At 31.9% G+C, this 23,667-nt stretch overlaps 4 protein-coding genes across 6 annotated transcripts; 3 read left to right on the top strand and 1 right to left on the bottom strand.

Moving 5' to 3' along the window:
• Positions 5,929-8,090, top strand: LOC109347259 (putative glucose-6-phosphate 1-epimerase). 3 transcript variants are annotated; one of them, XM_019586973.1, is made up of 9 exons: positions 5,929-6,023; positions 6,129-6,267; positions 6,529-6,603; positions 6,704-6,763; positions 6,917-7,074; positions 7,155-7,286; positions 7,365-7,467; positions 7,595-7,694; positions 7,772-8,090. In XM_019586973.1, exons 2-9 carry the CDS (start codon positions 6,190-6,192, stop codon positions 7,999-8,001), a joined length of 936 nt encoding a protein of 311 aa, XP_019442518.1. In that variant the 5' UTR covers positions 5,929-6,023; positions 6,129-6,189; the 3' UTR covers positions 8,002-8,090. The 3 variants fall into 3 exon arrangements, with proteins under 3 accessions (XP_019442518.1, XP_019442516.1, XP_019442517.1); XM_019586971.1 differs by having other exon boundaries at positions 5,932-6,023; positions 7,769-8,084; XM_019586972.1 differs by lacking the exon at positions 5,929-6,023 and having other exon boundaries at positions 6,095-6,267; positions 7,769-8,084.
• LOC109347258 lies at positions 9,226-10,465 on the top strand. Its single transcript, XM_019586970.1, has one exon. The coding sequence runs from the start codon at positions 9,229-9,231 to the stop codon at positions 10,291-10,293; it is 1,065 nt and encodes a 354-aa protein (XP_019442515.1). The 5' UTR covers positions 9,226-9,228; the 3' UTR covers positions 10,294-10,465.
• LOC109347257 (glucuronokinase 1-like) lies at positions 13,356-16,443 on the bottom strand. The gene is made up of 5 exons (XM_019586969.1): positions 16,049-16,443; positions 15,791-15,979; positions 15,600-15,716; positions 15,095-15,255; positions 13,356-13,780 (listed from the first exon to the last, which is right to left on the bottom strand). The coding sequence occupies exons 1-5, from the start codon at positions 16,397-16,399 to the stop codon at positions 13,540-13,542; spliced, it is 1,059 nt and encodes a 352-aa protein (XP_019442514.1). The 5' UTR covers positions 16,400-16,443; the 3' UTR covers positions 13,356-13,539.
• Positions 17,741-20,625, top strand: LOC109347256 (serine/threonine-protein kinase HT1-like). The gene is made up of 6 exons (XM_019586967.1): positions 17,741-18,477; positions 18,562-18,694; positions 19,034-19,229; positions 19,649-19,773; positions 19,860-20,018; positions 20,176-20,625. Exons 1-6 carry the CDS (start codon positions 18,347-18,349, stop codon positions 20,494-20,496), a joined length of 1,065 nt encoding a protein of 354 aa, XP_019442512.1. The 5' UTR covers positions 17,741-18,346; the 3' UTR covers positions 20,497-20,625.

Below are 23,667 nucleotides of genomic sequence, written 5' to 3'. Positions count from 1 at the left end.
ATTGTTCTTCACAATGGTGGTTTTTTTTTATGTTGTTTCTTATCAAATTCAAAGACTTCAACTTTACTTTTGAATCTATCATTTTTTTTCTCATTGGGTTTCATAAAAAACAAAAAACAAAGAATGATGCATGTTCTTCAAAGTGGCTTTCTCTTTTACTCCTTTGGTCCTTCATGTTTCACAAAAAGTGTAAACCTCTTTGTACATATCATGAAAGATATGATGAGAGAATCAACTCTTGTCAACTTAACTACAATTGGCTCTTTGTAACAACGTTCTTGCAATACAAAATAATCTCCAAAATTTTCCATGCTTTCTTGCTACACAGTGTTGTAAAAAATCACATCAAGTCCAAGCCATTTATAACAAACTTCCCAAACTCTGCTTGAATGCATAAACCTTTATGATTTACCAGCTGACTCTTCCATCCTACTCTTAAAACACATTGGATTGACCCCGAGTCGGCTAACTAACAATGAGTCTGGATCGTGACAATCAGACGCTAAAGTGTGACAATCAGACGTTAAAGTGTGACAATCCTTATCGACCAATCTAGTCATATAAGAGACCATTAGCCATATGAATAAGAGACGTATGTATAAACAATCAACTTCTTATTCTAACATCTTATCATTTAAAGGAGAAAAGATAACGGTTAAGACCTAAAAACAATTATGCATAATGACTTGGAAAACAAGAAACGTACATGTTTCATTGTGGACATAAATGAAATAATTGAAGTTAACTCAATCAGTTGCCTACATGCGTTTGAGAGACTACTTACCATCAATCTAGATCTATTGGTCTTTGTTCTTACAATCTGTTTGCAAGTTAATTTTTGAAGGGCAAGAAAGAAGGAGAAGACTTTAGAGCCATGAAATATATTTGTACTATGATTATAAGTTTTCTCTTTCCTTTTCTTTCCCTCTAAAATCAAACTCAAAACAAGCCCTTAAAGGATAAGGATGTGCCTCCCTTTAAATGATCAACAAACTTAGATTATGATAATGTTGTACATTTGGTGATCCAATCTTCTGAATAAAAAAAGAAACCTATCTCACCTACTCATTAATGTGTACTATTTCTGTCCACATTTCTATCATGTTTTTTGCTACATTGCATTCAACTTCCCTATACCCTAATCTATTTTTCAATGCTCTTAACTCACCTGTCTTACTTTTACACCTAAGATGGAGTGTGACCTGTATATAATAAAAAAATACATATAAAATGTATATCGGGTGTTAGTATTAACATTATTAAAGTTGTTCTTTAAAATTATGAAGACTCTGAACTAATTTTTAGTCTCAATTCTTTGAACCAATCATGGAAAAAATAGAATAGTATATAACCAATGAAAATTGCACAGGAGGGGCAATATATTTTTCTTTGTAGGAAGCACACAGTGAAAAAGAAAGCTATATCCTTTTGAGGCACGTACATAAACACTATATATATATATATATTAGATGCGCAGTACCTTCCTTTTTTGGAAAATGAATGACACATAGCAGGTTTATATATATAAGGCAAGATACTGATGCATCTTTATAAAGCACCGCAAACTAAGAGAGCCACCATTCTCTTCATGAAGTGGTGCACTGGTGCCTCTTCCATGTGCTACCTATTCATTGAAAATTAGTACAAAGCAACTACCATATATTATTTCATCAAACAGTATTATTATTATTATTCTATTATTTTTCAGGCACAAAGAAATGTTTATGAATGTGTTTTCTTTATTATTTCAACTCTTGGTATCAGTAAGTAATTAAAATAATATTCCATAAAATTACTTATTTGATCAAATTAAATTCTGTAACTAAATTATTAAATAATATAATTATTTAGTAAAGATTAGAACACTCATTAATATTTAACCTCGTAGGTTTAATACTAAACTGATAATAAATTAAGTAAATTATTTTACTAATACAGGTTGGTGTCTAGCAATTATCCTTAACAATCAATTAGCATGAAATAATATACATTTTACTTTCTAGAACCACTAGAAAGATTAATTAAAATATCTTCTTCTATCTTTACGGTATGAGCTAACTTTAAAGTATAGTACAATTGTCAAATTTTAATAAGTTGTCATGATGACTCAAAGAAACTCATTTTTGATTCATTGTAATACTTTGGTCAAAATCTTATAAAGCTCAAGCTCATTACCAACAAGAGTAGATGGATTGATTCTTGATTAATCATTAATTCTACAAACATTCAATCATACTTAATGTTCATAGAAATACCGTCCAAAGATATTATATGTCTGAAATCAAAATATAATAAATAACATGTTAATTACTATGTTAATCTCAAGTCAAAAGAAACTATTTCATTTCTTCCTGAGATTTTCCTATTGACAATTTAAGGTAATCTTAATCATTAAGAATTCTTAGTTGAGTCAATTCTTAGTTGAGTCAGTTGATCATATCCACACCATCCATATGTGAAATTTAATAAATGAAATATATTAATGTTTATCCAATAAATATTATCACATATATTAATCTATCTTAGTTAATGATGTCATATTCAATAATTCTATGATCAAGAACAATTTAGACTAGAAATTATGAAAGACATGTTTCTCATTATTATAATCTCTATTACATTAGCATGTTTCTCTTTATTATATGAACACGTCTCTAATTTTTAATCAAGGACTTTATCATATAATATATTTAATTAAATAATCAAAATAAATAAATAGTATTACTTTAACTGTATTAATGATAGATTAGGTGTTGGGTATAAATATAGAAATATGAAAATATATTTTCAACATTTGCAACCCTACAACTTGTTTGATCCGCAATCTAGAACCCTTGAACGACCAAGAAACCTTGACCCTTGAGAACACTTTGCTTATAGTCAGTATGTGAGTTGGATTTCATAGGAGAATGGGGAAACGTCTCAAAGTTATCTTATAAGTATATTTCATAATTATATACAAAGTTTTTAATTTATTTTTATTATTTTCTCTCTAAAACTCAACTCGCAAGACAGACCCTTAGGTTCTGTTTGTGAAAGAGAGACTTTGGAACCATCTTATTAATGAATTTCATGACTCATAAGCTTTTTCTTTTCCTTCTTTCCCTATGCAATTCAATTCACAGGTTGAGGTTAAAGAACTTTTAACTATCTCCCGTAAACATTTCATATTCATGCAATTCGCCTATACAGATGGTATCTCATCTTAAAATTTTGGGTTTAAAATGAAGAAAAAAAAGTATATTATGAACTATTGAATTGCTATATTTCAAATGTTTTTATGATTTGATTATTTCAAATAAAATACATATATTTAAAATAGTCTATTTATATATGTACTACTTTAAATAATTTATTTATGATAAAATAATATTTTTTTATTTTAGCATTTCTTACTTAATTTATGATATGATTCTTTAGACTTTTATGGAAATGATAATAACGTGAAGACATATAGAAAAACATTACATCTTATAATAATGGAAATGAGTCAAATCGAGTTAAACTTGACTTAGCTAAACTCAAATTGTTAAGAATTAATTTGTGTTGAGTTCAGTATGGACTATTTTTTTTATCGTAACTTCTACCCAATTAAAGTTTACGAACATTATTTAAGTATATTAACGAGCTCAAATTTATGTCACCAGCTCAAATGATGATCATTAATATATAGAAAATATATATACATATATAAATAGAAATTTGACTTCTAAGTTTATTTTTATGAAATTTTAACATATATATATATATATTATACTTGTATAATTTTAAAGTATTTTAAAATAAGTATATATATTTAACATCAATAAATTTGAAGATTCATTATACTAATATGTACTTATAGATATATAATGTTTCTAACTAATAAACTTGATGAGTAGAACTATATTTAGTTCAATTTCATCTTATTTATCTATTTCATGGATCAAATTTATCAAAGTAAATAATGTGTTAACTTTTGAAAGAATATAAAATTAATTTGATTCATTGTAAACTCTCTCAATCTAGTTGTATGGTAAGAAATTTGGAGACATATGATGCTCAATAGATTATAAAAAATCAAATATATATCATGTATGGTGTTCGTTTTCAAACCGTTACAAAACAAATACTAAATCCATTATAAAAGAATGAAAATCAACTAAAACTATAATTTTCAGATCATTTTTGAACGATTTTTTGAAGAAGGAATTGATTTGGATAGAATCTGATTTGATAATTTAATCTAGTCGAATCAAACTAAACATCAGTTAATTTTTTATTTCAAAATTATCTAAGTCACGAATACTCTTGGTAGTGTGGAGGTATTGCATCGGAATTTGTATGTTTTATGAACCTTGAAATGACCAAACAAAAAATATAACGTTTTATTATTCTTATCTGGAATATTATTTTTTTTGGTTTCTTACAGGTATCTTCGCACTTGAGGCAATTATGTTTAAGTCGGGAACATCCATAGATACGTGAGACTAACTCTCCCAGCGAATATTTTTTCTATCCAAAGATTCGAACCCAAGACCTTGCTTAATGGAAACATCCACTAGAATATTTTTTGTGTACATCAAATATAGGACACAATTTGTTATTGATTTTGAGGGATGTATTGTAGGACTCATATGGATCCAAAGAACATTATTGAAGAAGTAGCCTCATGAGTATGGACCCAAAGAATACTTGTTTAAGCTTGAAAGGGCTCAATCCAAATATTATTGGTAGCTTGTATTGTAATAAGTGTTAATTATTGGAAAACTATTAACAAGAGATTTTATCTAATTATTTATCTTGTGGTATTGATTTATCCATTCAACTTATTAGGTTGTTAAAATGAAGATTATGAATGGTCGAATAGTGCTAGGGTTTTGTCTCTTACTCTTTAATCCATAGTTCACACACACCATCTTCCAATGAAAAGGGCATCAAACTTTTGTTGTTAGGAACAAGCCAATCTTATCCGGAAAGAATCCTCCATTGGAGAATTATATTTTTTTGACTTTTATGTATAATAGTAAAAGTGTCATTACATTATATCTAAAGAATAAAAGTATCACATTATATTATTTTTTGCTTTTATGCACTTTTAATTATCACTAGCTAACTAAATCTTGATCAAGAGTTTTCTTCATTAATGGAGAGACAAATACTTAATTTTATATATGTTTTCAATGACAAAAGTGTTATTCTATTACATATAAAAGAATATAAATGTATTGTTATATTATTATTTCCTTTGTATTTTATAGTACTCCCTTCTTCATTAATGAAGATAAGCCTTACTCCTAAATCTCATATCTTACTAAAAAACTTACCATCTTACAAGAAGATAAAAAATGAAATAATTAGAATTTTTTAATCATCAAATACAAACTTTTCTTTTTCAATTCCAAAAAGTTGCACAACCCAACTTGAATTAATTCTATTGTACGTGTAATACCAAGCTTGAATATATTATAGTGCAACAAAATAGAGTACACTCATCTTTACACCCTACTCTTCTAGGTCATATTCTATTATGATGTAAGGTTTATGTAACAAATAGATGAGTATCCATGCTTCAAGGCCCACATTATTTTGTTCCTTTTTCTTATGTCCACTATAATCGGCGTAGATACTAAGCAACTTCTACCTTAGTCTTAGCCACCATTACACCAAACAAACATATTCATAATAGTGTAAAATCTATAAAGTCACATGATTTATATAATTTTGATTAAAAAAAGTTAAATATTGAAGGAAATATTAATAAGAGTACGTTGATGAACAAAGAATGTTACAAGTCAATGAAGATGTACTCTATTGTTTAAGGTACATTGAACAAGAAGCTAAATATAAATTTGATGGTTATTTAAAAAGAATAATGTTGTCCCATATATAAAATGTTAACATGAACTCTAAGAGAAACCAAAAGTCATTGGCTCTGCCTTTTGGAACTGCAAAATGATGAACACTTTTCATACTAAAAGATAGCTACAAATAATTTGTAAATTGCATGTTTGTTATTCCTTTTTCTTCAATACGAATAAAGGGTAGTGTTTTTATGTTGTTGCAAAATTATGTAATGATAATAATAGTAACATAAGTTGTTGTACTAATGTATGGGATTACTACGTTGTTGTTTTTGTTGGTTGCAGTTTTGGATTGGAAATAAAGTGAAACTATTTTTGAAGAAGAAGAAGAAGAACATTAACAACTATGCCTTTGAATATATTAAAGGACAAAGATGGAATGCCACGGATTATATTAACTGACCCAAATGGTTCATCTCTTGAGGTAACTATTTTATTTTACCTTTTTCTCTTCTGCTTATTATCATCTAAATTCTAAGTTTAATATGGATTATGGGGCATTTAGATGAGCTTATAAGGAACATATTTGAGCTTATACAATAAATCATGAGTGAAAATAGCTTATGACCTTCCTATAAACTTTATATAGCTTATTGACAAACAGATTAATTAAGTGCTTATCTAATAATGACTTTTTTTAAATAAGCTAAAATGAGCATATTTTACTAAGCTTCTTTGATTTCAGGTTCTTCTATATGGGGCACAGATTGTTTCTTGGAAAAATCAGAGGAAAGAAGAACTGCTTTTTATGAGCAGTAAGGTAAAAAAAAATTAAAAGTTAAAAGTTGAAATTCCATTCCATGTTGTTTCTCAATTCTATTTTATGATCAATCTTGAATGTTGATTATTCACTTCAACAGGGTAATAGAAAAGGAAGTAATAAAGCAAAGAGAGGAGGTATATCAGTATGGTTTCCAATGGTTAGTTTATAATTATAACTTTGATATCACACTATAATATAATAATGGACATAAATACATATTTCAATTTTATTCCTTACTATAAAGTCCTACATATAACTAATGTAACTTAAGTCGGACGTAAACGAATCTGTCTTGTATATATTTACGCAGTTTGGTGATATGAGTTCAATAGAAGAAGATGGATTAGGAAGAAAGAGATTGTGGTCATTGGATAGAGACCCTTCACCTTTGCCTCCATCAGATAATCATTCATCTGTGGATCTCATTTTGAAGTCAAGTGGAGTTTACTTAAAGACACCTCATTTAAGGTATATATGTCTTTAAAATTAGGAGAAAGTGTACCTAAAAATGAAGGGTGAGTAATGATAAATGTGTTGAATTTATGCAGTTTTGAGTATAGACTTCGTATATGTGTGAGTGGTGGGAAGCTGATTATGATACCCAGAGTGAGAAACACTGATAATAAAGCATTTTCATTTACATTTGTAATCACCAACTATTTATCAGTTTCAGATATCAGGTATGTATGTATGTTATTAGAGAATAATGTGTATGATTAAATAATAAGACTTAAGAGTTAAGAGTTGAAAATGTGCAGTGAAGTTCGGATTGAGGGATTGGAGACACTTGATTACTTTGACAATCTCATTAACAGATCAAGGTTCACAGAGCAGGCTGATGCTATTACTTTTGATGCTGAGGTAACTAACAACAACCATTCCCATTTACTTTACTCAGAACTTGTTGATATAGTGGTGTAAGATTCTGCTATAGGCACACACCCAACGAATTAGTTCGAATAGCATTAGTACATTTACTTTGTCTCAGATGGATAGGGTGTACCTGAACAGCCCAAATAAAATTGCAATCATAGACCATGAGAAGAAAAGAACTTTTGTACTCCACAAGAATGCAATGCCAGATGCAGGTACTTTAATAATATTAATACTTATGTATAGTATTTATATATTTATTATTTGTGATTTATGTGTGTGAGTGCAGTAGTATGGAATCCATGGGATAAAAAGGGTAAAGCAATTGGTGATGATTTAGGAGTTGGTGATTACAAGGTGATGATATGTGTGAATTCTGCAGTTATTGAAACCCCTATTGTGTTGAAACCATGTGAAGAATGGAAAGGGTATCAACAACTTTCTACTGTTTCATCAAGCTATTGTAGTGGACAATTGGACCCTTCAACAGTTCTTTATAGTACCCTTCACTCATCTTCTTAATGTAATGTAATAATATATACTCATCTATTTAATAAGCTAATTTCTACTCTTCATTGTAACTAATGGCATGTCCATATAGTGATCAACTATAGTATCTGTGCATGAATATCATGCTCATATTATTGTGTAATAATAATAATAGTAATAATTGTCTTCAGTTGCTTAATATATATTATCATTAAATTAAGTTTTATGAAATAATAAATAATAAATATAAGTTGGTTCGGTATGTTCCTTCATTTGTTGAAAGACGTGTTATGAGTGAATGAGTCAAAGGGAACCGCCAAACGGCTATAATTGAAGTTACAATACAAACCATGAAACCATCACTCCTTCATACTTGGACTTGGAACAAAGACACATAGTGATTAAACTATACAACATGTCTCAAGCCTATTATAATTTCAAGAAGAATGATGATATCTGTCGAGATCTTTGTGCCCATGTACATTTTTTTCTTCCTTTTTGTCTAATTACTTCAAAATTTGAAAAAAAAATGTATTTTTTTTAATGGGCATCTTCACTTTTGGTTGTTTGTTAATGAAAAATGAGAATTTTTAGTGTATATTTTATTTCATTTTTGTTTAATCAATTTTTTTAGCAAGTATCTACTTTAATTGTATTGTTTACTTTTATAGCTTCTCTCAGATATTGATAGGCTATTGTTTGAATGCATAGTTAATACTTTCTGTGTGACTTTCCAGTTTCTGAACCTCTCAAGATTGCAGAGTAGGTTATCAATTATGGATTTCAGTTTTGAATGTTTTGTTATTTTACCCTTTTCAGTCTTTTACTTTTGCATAGAAAATAAACAATTCTATAATTGTGTTTTTTCCCCTTGTAATTTGTGTATCTATCATTTTGAGTTCCATTTTCTTGATTCCCCCAATTCATATTTTCATGAGAAGATGCAATTCTATAATTTCAACTTATGTCATTTGATATCTTCGTCAACTATATGCCAAAACTGCTTCATGAAGCATGATAGACTCTTATCAAAGTAAGAGCACTTTGTGCATAAAAACTGTAAGATGTTCACATAATACCAATCAAAATTTTGTGGTCACTCATATGAGTTTTTTATCATTAGATTATCTATGTTGCTTAGAGAAGTTGTCTGAATCAGTTGTTCAAATACTGCTGAATTAAATTATCCATGTTGGTTAGAGAGTTTTTGTGTTTTATATGCAGCAAGGATCCCCTGCAGCATTGAGCATTTCAAGACTCATGTGTATTCTAAGAGGATTGGACTTCAAGTCTTGCATATTTTTTATTGTAGTCATCCCTGTGACCATCTTCTGTATCTATTTGCACGGCCAGAAGATTTCGTACTTTCTCAGACCACTTTGGGAATCTCCTCCGAAGCCCTTTCGTGAAATCCCTCACTATTACCATGAGAACGTATCGATGGAGACTTTATGCAGACTTCACGGTTGGGGAATTCGTGAATCGCCGAGGCGAGTATTTGATGCTGTTCTGTTTAATAATGAAGTTGACATGCTTACTATTCGTTGGAAAGAAATGCAGCCATATGTGACACAATATGTGCTCCTCGAATCGAACTCAACATTTACAGGGTTGATCAAACCATTCCTTTTTGCAAGGAATAGGGAAAATTTCAAGTTTGTCGAGTCACGCCTCACATATGGCGTGGTTGGAGGAAGGTTCAAGAGAGGCGAAAATCCTTTTTATGAAGAGGCATATCAAAGAGTTAAGCTCGATCAGCTTCTAAGATTAGCAGGAATAGAAGATGATGATCTCTTGATAATGTCCGATGTTGATGAGATTCCGAGCGCTCACACGATTAATCTCTTGAGGTGGTGTGATGAAATCCCTCAAATTATTCATCTTCAACTCAGAAACTACTTGTACTCTTTCGAGTTCTTTCTAGACAACAATAGTTGGAGAGCATCCGTCCATCGGTATGAGACAGGAAAGACACATTATGCACACTATAGGCAGGCTGATGTATTGCTGTCTGATGCTGGATGGCATTGTAGCTTCTGTTTCCGCCGAATAAGTGAACTAATATTCAAGATAAAAGCTTACAGCCATAATGATCGCGTGCGATTTGCGCATTACTTGAACCCTGAAAGGATTCAGAATGTGATATGTGAAGGTGCTGACTTATTCGACATGATTCCTGAAGAGTATACATTTAAGGAGATTATCGGTAAGTTAGGACCTATTCCTCATTCTTATTCGGCGGTGCATCTTCCATCATATTTGTTGAATAATGCCGAGAAGTACAAGTTCTTGTTGCCTGGTAATTGCAGAAGAGAAAGTGGTTGAGTTTGAATATCAGAAAATGTGTAAAACCCAAAAGTTGCAAGCAAATCTAAGCCATTATTTGAAACTCAGTACTTAGTTTACTATTTATTAGAGCATGTGTTGTTGCACCTTATGTAATAGAATCTCTTAGTCTTTTTGTACCTAGAATTTCAAACCATAGGTTTTGGATTCAGTTTTAGAACAACTCTCTTATCATTCTGCATTCAAATTCATCCAATGATCAATGGATAAGTTACCAAAAGTTCTACTCATACAAAACAATTTCCCATTTGTTTTTATTTTGGATTGCATATTCAGCTTTTTGAATACATTTTTTTTTTCATTGTTATTAATTTTGAAGTGGACTCTATTGACTTGATAAAGTTGTCCCATTTAGGTAAGTCTTGAGACTTTCCCATGGAAATTAATGGATATTGGCTTTTGTGGAAATGTAAAGTTCTTGGAGCAAACTTGTGCATCAAGGTTGAATTAGAGACCCCACCACCTAATAATAACACTAAAGAATCAACTCTTAAAATTTGTGACTCCAACTAAATTATCTAATTTTTCAAATATCAATTCATTGTATGCTTGACTCTTCCATTGATTTCTTAATCTTATGTTTGATCTTGATGTAAATGTCATTTTCCTCATCATATGGTTTTTAAGAGTTATCACATCTTCATTTTAACTTTAGGCTCATACCTTTTTATGTTCTTTTTGGTACTACTAAGGGTATTCTCTAATCTTTTTTTGGTAAGAAATTAATTCCTTTCGGGATTTATGGCTCACCCTTTCAACAAGTGTCGCTCCTAGGAATCGAACATTCAACTTAGTAATCCAATAAGATCTTACACCACTAGACCAACACCTTTTTTGTTACCCTTTTCAGTTCTTATCTATGCTAAGTGAGAATCTTTGTTTGATACCTTTCAAAATACAAAGTAAGGTAATTATACTAGAAATGTCATAATAGGATACAACAAGATCGGGTACTTAGTGTGTGGAAAAGGAAATAATTATTTGAATGAAAAAAGAAAGTAGACAAGTCTGAAGAATGAAGATAATTCTAAAAATATATCTAATTATTAAATTAATAACGAACAAGCAAAAAGCAAAGTTGTTATATTAAATTTAATGGCGTTTATTTTTATTTTATTTGACGCGTCAATTCTACATTTCTTCTTGGAGCGTCTTAGACCCGATCAAAATAGGTGAAAAGTGGGTGGGTTGTATTAAATTTTAATTAAATAGGCTAACACTAGTTGTAGACTAATGTTACAATTAGAAGAGTTACTCTCACGTACTTGTGGATATTTTCGACTTGGACAGAAGTATCTTCAGTATTAGGATACTTGTAGGAAATAAAAAAAGTAAATCATTCTATAGATCATCTTACACAAAAAATAACAAAAGTCACATATAAATGAATTATTAATAAATAAAATATTAGTATATGAGATATTTGTTTTACAGTTACCAATCACAAATAAAACTTTCACATCTCTTTAAAAGTCACATGACATGGTGGTTCAAATTCTTAAAGACATATTTTCTCTTTTCCTTAAATTCATATTTGTTGATATTTTTTATTCTTTTGATGTCCAATTTTACTTTATATTCCAAATCTTTAAAAGATTTGAAAACTCCAAACCCTTTTATACATTTTTCTCAACTATATAACCTTATTTATCATTTTATACTTAATGATTTTTTAAATTATACTCACAACATAAAATATCAAAATATATGAAACAGAGGAACATATATAAAACACTTTATATTCTTATTTTTCATTTGTTCATTAATTAAAGATAAACAATAAATTTGTGAAATTTTTAGGAAGACTAAGGTCAAAGTATAATATTATAGGAGAAAAAAATGTATGCATTTATGGTGTATGACTTCTATAAACTATCATTATATCATTCATCATTCATATTTCATTATCAATCACATTTCAAAAAATGTAATTTAAATGAATGATACGTGATATAGTGAGTATATCGTATAAGTCTTTATTATATTGACAACACATACATGTTACACTCTTATAATATCTTTTAGAAAAATAAATACTAATGGTATATAGCATTACACTACCATTATACATTGAGAAAGTTAATATACAGTCTATAAAGATATATAGTAATATATATACTAATATAATATAATGGTTAAATTATGTAAAGATTATACATTCTTAATTATATATGTAAAATTGTTCAATAGATATGTTCGACTGTTAGATTAAATAATATTTTAAAAATTGTAAGTCATGCTAAATTAGCTAGGATTATGTGGTAAGGCCTCGTGCAAGTCTCCCATTTTGGAAATAATAGGAATAAAACCTATCTTAATATTCACTCAGTGTGTCCACAATAGCACAATGAATATGAACTATAGTCTGCACTTGCCTTTCGATTACTAGAGAGGATCCTTACTTATCATGGTCTGTGCATGAACTAGGCTAGTCAATGTCCTAACTCCCAACTCTTATTCTACATCTTTTGGTGTAGGAATGAGTGTATACAACACTCGACAATGATATCACACAACTGCAACACACGGATATAGCAATCTTTTGGTTTTGAAATGAAATTTTAACATTGTCTAACATAATCGATTCGAATGTCTGAATAACTTAAAATAAGAATTCGATTGAAGCTGAATAACATTGCTTGATGTATGTCCTAAAGCTACAACATTCTGAGTAAAAATAAATCAGAAACAATCCCATGGTTAATGAATTGGAAAGAAACACTCCACCTATTTGTTTAAGCTTTAGTAAAAAGAATTGATTATTTTGATGTAAAAATTCACTAGTAACACTTGCACTTTGTTTGCTTAGACTTTTACAACAAAAAAATCAGAAGCTTCAAAAATACTGAATTGAAGTTATATTTGTGAGTTTCTCAAGAAATAACTTTTTGCCAAAATCACCTTTATAAACCTAAAGAAACAAACAGACCCAATAACTATAACTAAGCAAGGTTACTGATAAAATTGCTGAACTATAGTCCTACTTTCAGTTTCTCCAGAAATTGCTTTTCCCGAAATCACCCTTATAAGAAATTATTAAATCCTTTCCAAACATGGGATTAGTTTGATTTTGACATCTCAATAATATATTATTAAAACATAAATTTAAATTAAAGATAAAAATAACACACTTAGACAAGACAATACAAGAACATTTTTTAAAAGAAACACACACAAGTTATAGAAAATTCCAAGTCCTCTTCAATGAAACAAGTTTAGATTACTTCATTGCAAGGTTTTGAAGTCAATTTCCTTGAGAAGAGAAGGAACAAGTTGAACAGGTTGTAGCACAAATCCTGCTTTCTGACATTCATCCTCTAAAAGCTTTACTTGAGATTCCCCCTCTGGACAAAATGCTACAACAGCTCCTCCACTACCTGTAAATTTTGATGCAGCACCAACTTTTCTAGCTATCTCTACCATTTTTATGTTCAAATCACCGAGGGCCTCATCTCCAAACATTGACCTTTACAGTAATATCCAAACAAAAACAAAAGTTTATAATAGAAACTTAATAATTTCAATCATATCACATTAGATAAAAGGGCTAAACCAGCAAGTATGGTTGTAGGTTGTGCCTGCAGGCTGTAAGTGACATTTCTCGTGCGATGAGTTACGGGAATGTCAAGATAATGCTGTTAATTACTGTTTCAAGGCAAGGGAAGATGATGAGGTTTCTTTACTTTTTCAAGGCAAAGGAAGCCTAAAGCTACTTATACATGCTTCCTTATAAAGGTGTTGGAGCCTCAATGAATTTATCCCTCAACTAAAGTCTTACTAGAAAGTGCAGTATCCCTAAGGAGCAAGGCATCCCTCATGGTGCTCTTGAGCACATAGTGTTCTACATGTGTACACTTAGGAGGTTCAATGTCACACATGCATCTTGGTATCATCAAAATCATTGTGCGAACAAATGCAAACTGATTTTTGTTTTTAACGTACAAGACACTCCATGTTAGTCGCGAGGAGCCAAGGATAATGTATATGCATAGGTGATCGGTGATGAAGGTTTAGGATAATGTTTATCCAGGCCAGTTGACACAGTTTAGGTGATCAGTGAGGCTCCTTATTCCCCTTTGTCCAGAACATCGGCTACCTTATTCCCCTTTGATTGGCCATGAGTAAGCAGACTCTTGGCCTTGAGGCTTTTAGGGTGAGGCCAGACTTTAAAATTGATATGATTATGGGATGTGACTTGTTAGGTAGAGGTGACCCTCCAAATCATAGTAAGGTTTTCGCAAAGGGTGCTCAAATGAATGTCCTCCTGAGAAACCTATTTTTTAATTTAGAAACCATTCTTATATAGTTACTTATTTCTGAACTTCATCTTTATTACATAAGCACATTAAGTATTTATATTATGCTTATTGTATGTTCAGCGCAACAATAAGGTTGTTGCGTAGTGACCAAGAGATTACGGTTTCAAATCCTGGAAACAGTCTCAGCTTACGGCTTACAGGATAAGGCTGTACGCATCTACTCTCTCCAGACCTCACTACATGAGAGGCTTGTGCATTGGACCGCTCTAATTGTATGTCGGGATAATTGAGTCAAGTCATAACATTGGTAGGCATGCTAGACTAGGAGTTTAGCCTAAACACCAATCACAGGGTAGAAGAATGCTTAATTGTGGCGGCATGACAAGACAACCAATAACATCCTATCAACAATTAAATTTCTGATAAAACTATCATTTTCAAAACTGCATTGATGTGGTTGCTACTAGTCATATATACACCAATTGCAACTATATATAATGAGATAGAAAAACTTGAATTACCTTCGCAGGTCAAAATTGCGGTTAATGAGTGCTGCAAGTTTTGAGTAGTCCTTCTGTTCTAACACGGTCTTTCCTTCTTTTGCTATATTCGCAACTTCCGACATTGATGACACAATGAACTCATCACCATCAAGCCACCTCTGTCGTACTTTACTATGAACCTACATGTTAAAAGTTATATATGAAAACCAAATAGGAGGGAAACTTTTAATATGGAAATCCCATTCTTATTAAAACTGTTATCCCAAATTATCACTTTTATAATAACAATTCTGACATTCTTTTCAATGTAGTATTCAACAACCTAATGCCAAAAACTTAGTTTCTATTCTGACATAGAAAAACATACATGCAGTAAACAGAACATAAAAACAGGATTGTGAATTATCAGTTATCACAATTCACAATTCAATAAACATAAAAATGCTTTGTGAATTGTGATAACTTTTGTGCCTTTGCCTGCAATTCGCAAAGCATATAACATTTGAATGTAACAGTCACTAACCTTCCCAGAATCACTAGGATTCTCGGCATAGATGAGATGCAGAGGCGGAAGGAGACTCAAATCCATGGGTATATAAATTCCGTGGCCGAGCTTATCCATGTTTTCCTTGCCAAAATCCTACAAATCAAAATCACATTGATATATATATATAGAGAGACATATGAAATGAATGGTTTAAAGAAATGTACTACCATGTAAACTAGTCCCCCATAAACCTGCGCGACGCGATCTTGAAGACCAGCAACAATGCCGAGCTCTTTCTCGGCAGCGAGGATAAGGTTAGGCCTTTCCTCCACCTTGATTTGATCCCTGACTTTATAGAAATCAAGAAAACAGTTCAAAGCAGCGCATACAATAGCACTGGACCCAGAAAGCCCTGTCTGAAAAAACATCCTAAATTATTAGTTAGTCCGACAACAACGTTAACAAACAAATAGTAGTAGCAGTACCTGACGAGGTATATTTGTGTCATAAGAGAGAGTGAAATTATTGTGATGAAGATGAATGTTATTAAGATTACAATAATCGAAGAAGACTTTAGAGATAGACATAAGTAATCGAACTCCACCGTAGTAACCCTCGTTGTTGAGTCTTGTAACTAAATGAGAGAGAGAAGAGAATTGAATGAAATCATGAAGAGGATGAGGTTGAATTAAAAGATGAAGAGAAGGAGTGAGAGTAACAGTAGCGTAGAAATTTGAAAGAGAGAGAGAAATAGTGTTCCCGTAATAAACATCACTAGGATTTCCAAGTAATCCAATTCTAGCGTATGCTTTATGTGATATCACTTCTCCTTCCATTCCTTCTTCTTCTTCCCTTTTCACTTCTCTCTTTAATCGAATCGAATCGGTTTCGTTTTTCTTGTAACAACAAACAACTCCCTCTAACGTGGCACCTACTAGGATCTAACCACATTTCTCTCACGTGTCTTGTCACACCATTGGGTGAGTAAAATCACTCCTACCCGTCTTAACCAGATGACTTGGGGATGAGTCCGAATAAATAAATAAAAAAGACAGATCCGATTAAAAGGATATATCTGTCGTAAAAAAAAAAGGACGAGTTTGAGTCTTTATCCAGATCACGCAACTCGTACCTTATAGTTATATATCAAGAATAGTTGAACAAGTACTTATCAATATACATTATGTTCAGCTCACATAACTCAAATACTTACAAACCCATACCACTTATCATATATAAGAACACTTCAACTTATGTTGACATTTGACCGTTTAAATTGTTCTGAAATTTTTAATATATTCTATAATTTTCAGTCACATGATTACGATATTTTTTAGTTTGAAGGATGCAATTTATGATTTCAATCACACTCGTCCCTATTTTGACCCGTTTTATTTTGGACTCGTTCCTTACATGTCACATCCATCTTAATTAGGGACGGGTTCGAGTTCAAAAATTGACCCAATCAATATTTAGGGATGGATGAGAGACATGTTTAACTCATGTCAATACATCCTACGCTTACATTTAACAAAAAACAAATACATTTGCACATTTGATATTTTATATAATAACATTCGCGAGCTACTCGTTTGGCTCACGTGAAATGCCCATAAGTGAAAATGATATATTGATTATACATTTTAGGACGAATGAAACTTTAGCCCAAATTAGCAATAATATTGTCCCTACATGCATTTGTTTCTCTTGTCACAAATGTCCTTCTCAAAATCTTTCCAAGTACCAAATCCTATCTAAACTCAACTTAGGAATATAATTGACAACAAAATTCAACCATCATTATTCATTTCTCCAATTCCAACACTGTTGAGTATCTAATTTCATATCTCCAAATGCAAGTTGATATTAATTTACTCACTCTAATTTCTTTCCTTTAACAATAATTCATAGAAAAAAACCACAAGGCACTATAACATTGTTTCTCTGACAGAGACTCCATTCCTTTAACAAAAGAACGACAACACAACACACAAAGAATTCAATTCTAATACGCGTACCTCAAATTATTTCAAATTAAAAAAATAATCTTTTTCCATTTCTCAATCTGGGTCGTTCAATTTATCTTCTCTATCTCACTTTTCAACCTTCTCTTACTTTCTCTCTCTTCTTCTCAGAAACAAAGGAGGAAAAACAATATTTTTATAAGTTTTTTTATATTACCCAGATTAAAAAAAATAATATTTTTTCCATTTCTCAATCTGGGTAAAGTTCAGTTTCTGTGATATTTATATAAAAAAAACGAATTTGTATTATTTTGTTGTTTGCATAGCAAGTACTCTGGTTCTGAGTACTGACAGAACCTATTGTTTTGGATCTATGATTTGTATTATAATCATTATTCTATGTACTGAGTTTGTTGTTGAGTACCTCTAACACATGTGGGATTTTATTCCTTGCCTCCTAAACATAAGCAATGTTTGATTTTTAATTTCATTTTATGTTTTTTTAATCACTTATGAGCGTGATTTTGGGACACTTACATGATCTTCTTATATTTCCTTGCCTTGTAGTGCAAAAAAAGTTGTACTTTTTTCTCTTTTCATACCCAACAATATTATAGCAGCTCTAGTTTTGTATCTAAGTAATGCAGAAAAAAAACATGTATGTTGTACTTGCTTAGTGTGAGTGAGTGTTGATGCTACTAGCTAGTTTTTATAGCAATTGTATTCCCAAAAGCTCAAATTTGAGGCCTTAAACTTACTAGTTAGTTAAGTTTAAGTGCTATATATATATATTGTTGTGGGAAAAAAAGAGAGAAGAAAATGGGATCTGGGAATGAGGTTCATTCGGTTGAAGATTTCAATTTAGATGCTAAGTGGATTATAGATCCAAAAGAATTATTTGTTGGTCCAAAAATTGGTGAAGGTGCTCATGCCAAAGTCTATGAAGGGAAGTAAGTCAAGATCCTTTGTGGTTTAATTTTTTTGAATCAAATTTGGTTTTTAAATCCAATTTCAGAGTCACAGTTTGATTGCAGATATAAAAATCAGAATGTTGCTGTTAAGGTTATCAACAAGGGAGAAACTCCTGAAGAGATTTCGAGGAGAGAAGCTCGGTTTGGTAGAGAGGTTGCTATGTTGTCCAGGGTTCAACACAAGAATCTGGTTAAGGTTCATATCTCAGAACATAAACAAACATTATCAGTTTTTTTACATATCTAAATTAGATGTATAGTTTAGGGAGTTTTCGGAAGAGTTTATAGGGACCTTTTTTAAGCCGATGAGGATGATTTATAGCTTATTAAACTAAGCTTATAGAGAATGTTATGAAAATAAGCTCTTTTTAGCTTATTGAATAAATACTTAAGTAAGCTGTTTAACAAAAGAGACGATAATTTGAATTGGCAGTAGATACGAAAGGTCACGAGGTGCTAAAATCATGTTTATTGATGAACTAGGAATTATATCGTGTCTTACAAAAGGTTTTTGTTTTGCCTCGTTTGATGCCAGTTTATTGGGGCCTGCAAAGAACCAGTTATGGTTATAGTAACTGAACTTCTATTAGGTGGAACATTGCGCAAATATCTCTTGAACATGCGGCCGAAGTGTTTGGATATGCGAGTGGCAGTTGGATTTGCTCTTGATATTGCTCGAGCGATGGAATGCTTACACTCCCATGGGATCATTCACCGTGACCTTAAACCTGGTATGCCTATATGAATGTTGAAGTTGAGCTAATTAGTTTCATTTAGTATTGATCGAAATGACTGTGATGTGTGACTTTGCTATAGTGCTATTCTTCCGAATTTTGCATCCTGCATCAATTACATGTTGCCTTATTACGTGCTAGGACGTTGCCGATCTTGATTTCTAAGACCTTTCAAGTAAATTGAAATATAGTATGTTGTTTTTGTTTACTGCTATGAGTCACTATTCACAAATAGGCTTTATTGCTTTATGTTGTAAATTTATGCAACAAAGTCTATATTTCTTCCCTTTATATAGTAAGACCATATTTCTGTGCTAGCCATTCTCGGCCGTTGAGTTTGTGATGATAAGGAAACAAGAGAAACATAGTTCCTCTGGTCCTTATTATAACTTGTTTCTTTTTTTCTTTCTTTCCAGATAACTTGATCTTGACAGAAGATCATAGAACAATTAAACTTGCTGATTTTGGTCTAGCCAGAGAAGAGTCGTTAACGGAGATGATGACTGCTGAAACAGGAACGTATCGTTGGATGGCTCCAGAAGTACTTACCTCTTAATTAATGAATTTTACGGTTTGGTTGGTTCCATATTATGTAATTTAGATCATTACATTCCGGTTTTATGGCAGCTTTACAGCACGGTGACTCTAAGACAAGGCGAGAAGAAGCATTACAACCATAAGGTGGATGCGTACAGCTTTGCAATTGTGTTGTGGGAGCTCATCCATAATAAGGTGCCCTTTGAAGGCATGTCTAATCTACAAGCAGCATACGCAGCCGCTTTTAAGGTATTTAACATTCTTATGCTTACTTGCCCTTAGTTAGAAGACTATATGCGACGACGCCTTCAATCTTTTAAGGATTGTGTTTACTTTACCGGTGAATGTGATGATGTTATTGTTGGAATTACCAATGACTGGTGGTAGAAATATTTGATTGTTTCAGAATACAAGGCCTAGTGCTGAAGACATTCCTGAGGATTTAGCTCTGATTGTAACTTCATGTTGGAAAGAGGATCCAAAGGAGCGACCGAATTTTACCGAAATCATACAGATGCTCCTTCGGTATCTCTGTACTATTTCACCATCAATGTCGGTCGCTCCTTTGCAGAGGATGACTTCATCTGAGAATGCTGTATTGCCACCGGAATCTCCCGGAACACGTGCTTTAATGGCAACAAGAGATGATTCTATAGAAACACCAAAAGCAGCCAATATGGAAGACAGGCCTAAAGGGTTTTTGTTCTGCTTTAACCATTGTTATTGATTCCTCAAAACACTTAATTTTGATTCTTAGATAATTTTGGAATGTAATATATATCATTGTAAAATAAGGTTCATCCAAAATGTTTATGTGGCACTTGATAATAAAATAAAAGTGGAAAATGTTTACTTAGCATTCATCATCAAACTTTGTATCAGCTTAAGTAACTACGATTCTAACTACTAACTCACACACTTACAATTATTTGTTCATGTTTTTCTTATTTTACTAAAATCCATGTCTAATTCTGACATGATGCCGCCTTTGTCTCCGACATGGCGGCGTTGTTGTCTCCGACATGGCGGTGTTGCCGTCCGAGCCCCAAAGGAAGACATGAAATTTTTATTTTGCACGACATGTGTAAATTTGCTTCCCTTCTTTATAGTAATATTCACAGTACATGACAAACAAACAATGCTCTATTGAAAAAGTGGTTTTTAAAATGGTAACTTTTTCAAAAATGGTCTTAGTTCCGATTAAAAAAAATCAAATTGATTAAATATTCATCAATAAGTGATACGGTACATAATTATAATTATCGTTGCTTGATTAACAAACAAATTTTATAAATTTCCTTACTATTTAATCGATTAACCGCAGATATGCACTTTTACAGATGATAAAACACAGTAAGTGAACAAACAAAATATGCAAGTAACTCAGAATAATATGCATGTCAAGTTAAGTAAATCAAGCAATAAGGAAATGTAAGGAGTTAAGGGTTGAGAAGAATGAGACACGACTTTTATCCTTGTTCATTTGCTTATCCACAAGCAAACTACATCAAGGCATTCCTTCTGAATTTGGGAGTTTTTTCTTCACTATGAAATTGAAACAAATGTATATACAAACACACTTTCCAATTCTACACTTCTACATGCGCTCAGTTCTTGAACTCTAAGCAAAGCAATGCGACTTAAACTCTCTCGCCTCTTTTGGATACATCAACTACTCGCGGTTCATCCTAGCCCATTCTTGCTTCTCTTCAAGATCCTTGTATAAAGCAGTGAAGATAACTACCTAACCACAACTAGGTTTTTTTCAAACCAATCCTCTACCAATGGTGATATTAAACACACTAAGAGAATATGTTTATGCCAATGTCTAAACTTTACAAGTTATTGCACTTATGTGTGCTGAATATACACTCTTCTAGAATTTAAGAACCATTCTATAAGTCTCACAAGCTCAAGACCTAGAAATGTGAGATGCAAGGTTTCTTTGCAAGATTTGACAATTTTGCTTCTTAGAAAATCTTTCTAAAGATTCTTCCTTTTCTCTCTTTTTCAAAAAAACACTTTAAAAATTTCTCTTTGGATATAAAAGTATATGAATAATGTGATTGTGAGAAATATGTGTAAAATGTGTTTTTGTTATTGTGTGTTGTTATCAACAAAACGAAAAAGTTGGGGTAATATATAATTCTGTTTTTTGGTGCAGGTAATCGATTATCACTTAATGTAATCAATTATTGGTTCTTCAAAATTCAAGAAAGTGTAACTAACTTTAATCAATTAAACCCATACTTAATAGATTAACATGTTCCTAATTTTTCATTGCTTAATCGATTAAAATAACTCTTAATTGATTAATAGGTTTTTGAGAAATATATTTCAATGTGGTATGAACTTCCTACATGATTTGTAAAAGTATGATGCATGACTTTGAATAATGTATGATTTAAAACTCCTTTTAAATGCATCAAAATCATGTGATCATATATTTATGCATGTGCATGTAAATCATGTATGTATGCATGTAAGTCTCATTTTAGTTAAGAATGATTTTAGTCTGTGAGACTTCCATTAGGGTTCATCTTAGGCTAGAATCTTTCGAAGCAAAGATCTTAAGACCTAATAATGATATAAAAACACTTAGACTCTAGATCTTCTTGAATGCTTTAGTTTGTGTGAACTTGAGTCATGACTTTTGACCTCTTTGTTGACTTTGTTGTTTGTTAGTTTGTTCATGCCTTCAAGCTTGTCCTTGTATACAACCTATGTCTTTATCAATCTTTGTTGTCGATCTTTATCTTTATCAATCTTTGTCTTCAATCTTTATTGTCTTCATCAAAACCTATGCGATCATGCTTGAATATTCAATCTGTTCATTGATGTATGCTTGCATTTACAGAAATCATACTTTCTAGGACCTCGTGCCTAACGTGTTCCAAAATACTACTTTACATTACCTCGCGCCTGATGTGTTACAAAATATATTTCCAGGACCATGTGCATGACGTATTTCAAAATCATAATTTCCAAGACCCTATGCGTGACGTGTTCCAAATTGGTAATTTCCAAGACCATGTGTCTGATGTGTTCCAAAATCATACTTTCAAGGACCTTGTGCATGACATGTTCCAAAGTCATACTCTTTATGATCTTGTGCCTCACATGTTCCAAATTCATACTTTCCAAGACACCTTGCCCGACGTATTCCAAAATCATACTTTCCAGGACCTTGTGCCTAATGTCTTTCAAAATCTTGCTTTCCACGTCCCCATGATTGATGTTCTTCAAAATCCTGCTTTCCAGGATCCTATGTCTGATGAACTATAAATCCTACCATAGCAAATTCTAGAACTGCTTCACCAAACCCATGGTCTACCTACAACAAATTCTGGAACTATCACCAAATACATGGTCCATTATAGCAGATTCTAGAAATGCATAATCAAATCCATGGTGTAAAATCCTAGTTCTGATATGCGACCTTCCGGGCTCATGAATATATTGAGGTGTCATTGGTAACACCCCAGTCCTGACATGCGATCTTCCCGACCCATGAATTTACTGAGCATGCCACCCACTAGCTTAAATACCCAATGTAGTATTTTATTCCCCATAAAGTGGAGTCTCCCGCGACTCGAAACCATGACCTTAGGGATAAATAGTCATTATTCACATGAACTGAGGGGTCGCATGTCAGAACTGAAGTGTTATACATGGTCCACCATAGCATATTCTAGAAATGCTTCACCAAATCCATGGCCCACCTAAAGTAGATATTCGAACTGCTTCACCAAATACATGGTCCACCATAGCAGATTCTTGAATTGCTTCATCAAATCAGTGAACTACCTACAATAGATTCAAGAACTGCTTCACCAAACCCATTGTACACCATAGTAGATTCTGTAACTGCTTCATAAGATTCATGGTTCACCGTAAC

Source organism: Lupinus angustifolius, chromosome LG05, assembly GCF_001865875.1.
Source record: "Lupinus angustifolius cultivar Tanjil chromosome LG05, LupAngTanjil_v1.0, whole genome shotgun sequence".
Taxonomy (NCBI): domain Eukaryota; kingdom Viridiplantae; phylum Streptophyta; class Magnoliopsida; order Fabales; family Fabaceae; genus Lupinus; species Lupinus angustifolius.
The sequence above is the reverse complement of the archived record's forward strand: the minus strand, read 5'-3'. Positions and strand labels throughout refer to the sequence as shown.